The sequence below is a fragment of the Heptranchias perlo genome, chromosome 8, assembly GCF_035084215.1.
Source record: "Heptranchias perlo isolate sHepPer1 chromosome 8, sHepPer1.hap1, whole genome shotgun sequence".
In the NCBI taxonomy this organism is placed as follows: Eukaryota; Metazoa; Chordata; class Chondrichthyes; order Hexanchiformes; family Hexanchidae; genus Heptranchias; species Heptranchias perlo.
In genome coordinates this window covers 1,645,456-1,649,812 of record NC_090332.1, presented here as the reverse complement: position 1 = coordinate 1,649,812, position 4,357 = coordinate 1,645,456, and the positions used below count along the sequence as shown (strand labels likewise).

General features: G+C 54.3%; 1 protein-coding gene across 1 annotated transcript; it reads right to left on the bottom strand.

Annotated features, from left to right (window-relative positions):
- Positions 1-427: 427 nt before the first annotated feature.
- On the bottom strand, positions 428-2,583 carry LOC137324107 (membrane progestin receptor beta-like). Its single transcript, XM_067988248.1, has one exon. It carries the CDS (start codon positions 2,578-2,580, stop codon positions 1,495-1,497), a length of 1,086 nt encoding a protein of 361 aa, XP_067844349.1. The 5' UTR covers positions 2,581-2,583; the 3' UTR covers positions 428-1,494.
- Positions 2,584-4,357: the final 1,774 nt, after the last annotated feature.

Here is a 4,357-nt window from a genome sequence, read left to right as displayed (position 1 = left end):
CAAAATGAAGGTCACGACATTTCTTTAAGTAGCCTGATATTTGCTGACTTCACCCACATTCAAAGGATGTGCTCCATCTGCCAATGGTTATGCTGCAGTCCTGTCCCACCTGGTGCCGTTAACAGAGAAAATGTCTTTATACAAAACAACATTGAATTAAAGATATACAGGCATATTTTAAACCTAAAATGACAAATTTATCTCATCAGGTACTCCTGCATCAATTTCCCCTGCTGTTCCTTACTACTGGAGAGCAGTTTTAAAATTCTACATATATATGCAGTTCATTTATTTTAAATACTCTTCAAGGGATGGAACAAGTTCAGATTTTGGCCATCAAACACTCCCAGGGCAGGTACAGCACGGGTTAGATACAGAGTAAAGCTCCCTCTACACTGTCCCATCAAACACTCCCAGGGCAGGTACAGCACGGGTTAGATACAGAGTAAAGCTCCCTCTACACTGTCCCATCAAACACTCCCAGGGCAGGTACAGCACGGGTTAGATACAGAGTAAAGCTCCCTCTACACTGTCCCATCAAACACTCCCAGGGCAGGTACGGGGTTAGATACAGAGTAAAGCTCCCTCTACACTGTCCCATCAAACACTCCCAGGGTCAGGTACAGGGTTAGATACAGAGTAAAGCTCCCTCTACACTGTCCCATCAAACACTCCCAGGGCAGGTACAGGGTTAGATACAGAGTAAAGCTCCCTCTACACTGTCCCATCAAACACTCCCAGGGCAGGTACAGGGTTAGATACAGAGTAACGCTCCCTCTGCACTGTGTAAAGTTTACTCTTCTTTACCACATCAATGTATTTCACCCGCCTCTTTGGACATGTGGTGGTTTCCATTCCCATACCTGGGAGAGTGTCTGCCTGTTAGGTTCCAGTTTTGCTGACGTGTGTGCAGTTCGTGGGAGTGGTCCTGGCCCACTAGTAACTCGGTTGCTCCTGCCTGAACTCATTCCACCTGCGCCCTAAAGACAACACACCGAGGAGATTCAATGCAGCAACTCCCAGCTGGGCCTGTGGGCCAGACCAAGCCTACAGGCCTCAAAATGGTGGCTCAGCGGGCCGGCTCCTACAGCAACATCTGTGCCGTGTGAGACCCCCTCACAGGCAGACAAGAGACCCCCTCACAGGCAGACAAGAGACCCCCCTCACAGGCAGACAAGAGACCCCCTCACAGGCAGACAAGAGACCCGCCAAGAGATGGGAGCCTCTCCTCTCACAGGCAGTGACAACGCCCTCCACCACTATCGACATACACAGGAACCCCCTCGTAAATAAGGATGACAGGCCCCTCCCGCTCCTTCACAGGGCTTCACCAACAAATAAATACAAACAAAACCCAGGTGTTGGTGTGTGCCTGGAGATCTGCTTCTATTCACAAAAAAACATTAACTTTGTTAGAGCACAGACAGATTCTCAGATAAAGCTGTAGGTGGGGCCCACGAGCTGGGATTTAAGATGGGGCCCATGAGTCGGCCCTCAGTCCCCTCTCTTGCGCAGCCTGCCTTTGACGATTCCCCGCAGGTAGAGGGCCGAGAAGCCGCTGCTCAGGACCAGCAGGATGAAGGTGGCGCAGGAGGCGCAGACCGTGTCCTCATCACCCCGAGCGACGAACAGCTCCCTCCGGCTCCTGTAGTCCAGCAGCACGGCCTCCAGCTGGGCCAGCGTGCAGAGGGCCAGGAAGACATGGAAGATCTGGTGGCCGTGCCCTACGATGTCGCAGCTCCCCGGGAAGTACTTCTCTGGCATGGGGTAGGAGAAGAAGCACGATGCCACGACAAACAGAACGATCTGGAAAGTGTGGTACCAGATGGCGTCATCGGCACAGCCCACAGCCCAGCAGTTGGCGATCCGGTGGACGATGGGGCTGATGTCCAGCGCGTAGGCAAGAGCAGCGGGCACCACCTGGCAGACCTTACGCCTGATGGGGTAAGGCCGCTGGAAGTGCAGCTTGGAGAAGCAGCAGCCCATGCAGGAGAGCCAGCCGAGGAGAGCAGCGCCGGGCAGGAAGAAGGGCTGGACCACCTGGTACCACTCTGGCTCCGAGCAGTAGTAGTAGTGGGCCAGGGCACTGCCGTACTGGTAGGCACCCACGCCCACGTAGTCCAGGAAGTAGAAGGAGTAGTGGGCCAACTCGGACTTGGACTGGAAGAGGTGGGCCAGGACGCTGCAGGACAGGTAGGTCATGCAGGCAAAGACGAAGAAGCAGAGGGGCAGGCCGTAGCTGGTGGGGAATGGTGAGGCGGTCTCCAGGAAGGCCCAGAAGCGAAGCAGGAGCACCAGGGCGGCCAGCAAGTGGGTCCAGACGTTGAGGGCCTCATTGTGCTGCTGGAAGAGGCTGAACAGGTAGTACTTCCAGTCCTGCTCCACCGGCCTGTAGCCGCTGTGGATGTAAGGCTCCCGGAAGAGCTTGGGGACGTCAGACTCCCTCACAGTGCTTGGGATGCTGGGCAGGACCTCCTCCAGGATCTGCTGGGGGTTGATGGTGATGGCGCTGAGCCGCTCCAGGATGCTGCCAGCCACATTCACACCAAGAGAATTCTTCAGTTTCATTTCGCAAACCATCTGGACCACCTGAGAGGGAATGAACAGGAGAAAGAAAGGGTTTAACACCACCCAATGATGCAGACCCTCCTCCCTCACCCACCCCCCCAGCCAGGCCCACTCAATGATGCAGACCCTCCTCCCTCACCCACCCCCCCAGCCAGGCCCACTCAATGATGCAGACCCTCCTCCCTCACCCACCCCCCCAACCAGGCCCACCCAATGATGCAGACCCTCCTCCCTCACCCACCCCCCCAACCAGGCCCACCCAATGATGCAGACCCTCCTCCCTCACCCACCCCCCCAACCAGGCCCACCCAATGATGCAGACCCTCCTCCCTCACCCACCCCCCCCAACCAGGCCCACTCAATGATGCAGACCCTCCTCCCTCACCCACCCCCCCCAACCAGGCCCACTCAATGATGCAGACCCTCCTCCCTCACCCACCCCCCCAACCAGGCCCACCCAATGATGCAGACCCTCCTCCCTCACCCCCCCCCCCCCCCCAACCAGGCCCACTCAATGATGCAGACCCTCCTCCCTCACCCACCCCCCCAACCAGGCCCACCAACCCATTCTGCAACATCACAGAGAGAGGCCATTTGTCCCATCTTGCCCTTGCCAGTTCTAGCTGTTCATCCAGGACTATAGACTCCAATCCCACTTCCCTGCCCTTCCCCCACACCCTCTTACATTATTCTGTTTGAAATACTAATCCGATTCCCCTTTAAGTGAAGCCTCTCCCTCAACAGCAACTTATAGGAACAGGAGGAGGCTCGAGCCTGTTCCACCACTCTATCGGATCACTGCTGACCTGTATCTCAACTCCATCAACCTGCCTGTGCTCCACATCCCTTGATACCCTTACCTAAAATCTATCGCTCTCAGTCTTGAAAGTTTCAGTTCTCGCCCAGCATCCACAATCTTTGGGGGAGAGAGTTCCAGATTTCCATTAGACTTTGTGTGAAAAAGTGCTTCCTGATTTCACTCCTGAATGTCCCAGCTCTAATTTTAAGATTGGACTGTGGTCTGTGTCCACTCCTGTGTTCCTCGACCTCTAGCCTGAGGCATTGAGAACTGGGTTCTGCAGTCCTGTCTGTTCTGTACCTCATTGGACAGTACACTTAATCTCCTAAACCATGGAGGGTGACCCAGTCACTCTCTTCTTGAGAAAGTGCCACCTGTCTGTGGTGCTGAGGTGGAGAAGGAGGATTAGGGGAAGGGGAGATTCTCTCTCGCTGTTGCTGCAGTCGCATTTATAAAGAACAGATTTATAATCTCACTACACCTGCATTAGGAGAAGGATTTCCCTTTTAAGTGGCAGCACACCGATCGAGCCTGTGTCCAAGGTGTTGCCACACTCCAGGTGCTGGTGGCGGAGTGTGTCACTGGGCTACAGAAAGCTGGCCGATTGTACCTGGCCCCCTCACAATAGCAATCCCCCAGGTGGTCTCCCTCCCCAGCAACGAAGACGGGGCTCATCAAAAGGCACGCAGCACCGTACGGGAAACCAGATCATCCGACAGATACACTCACACACATACACAATCATTCACACTCACATACGTACACAATCGTTCACACTCACACACATACACAATCGTTCACACTCACACACATACACAATCATTCACAGTCACATACGTACACAATCGTTCACACTCACATACGTACACAATCGTTCACACTCACACACATACAGGATCGTTCACACTCACACACATACACGATCGTTCACACTCACATACATACACGATCGTTCACACTCACATACATACACGATCGTTCACACTCACA

Coding starts and splice junctions, on each gene's coding strand:
- LOC137324107 (XM_067988248.1), bottom strand. CDS start 2,580: ATGGTTTGCGAAATGAAACTGAAGAATTCTCTTGGTGTGAATGTGGCT.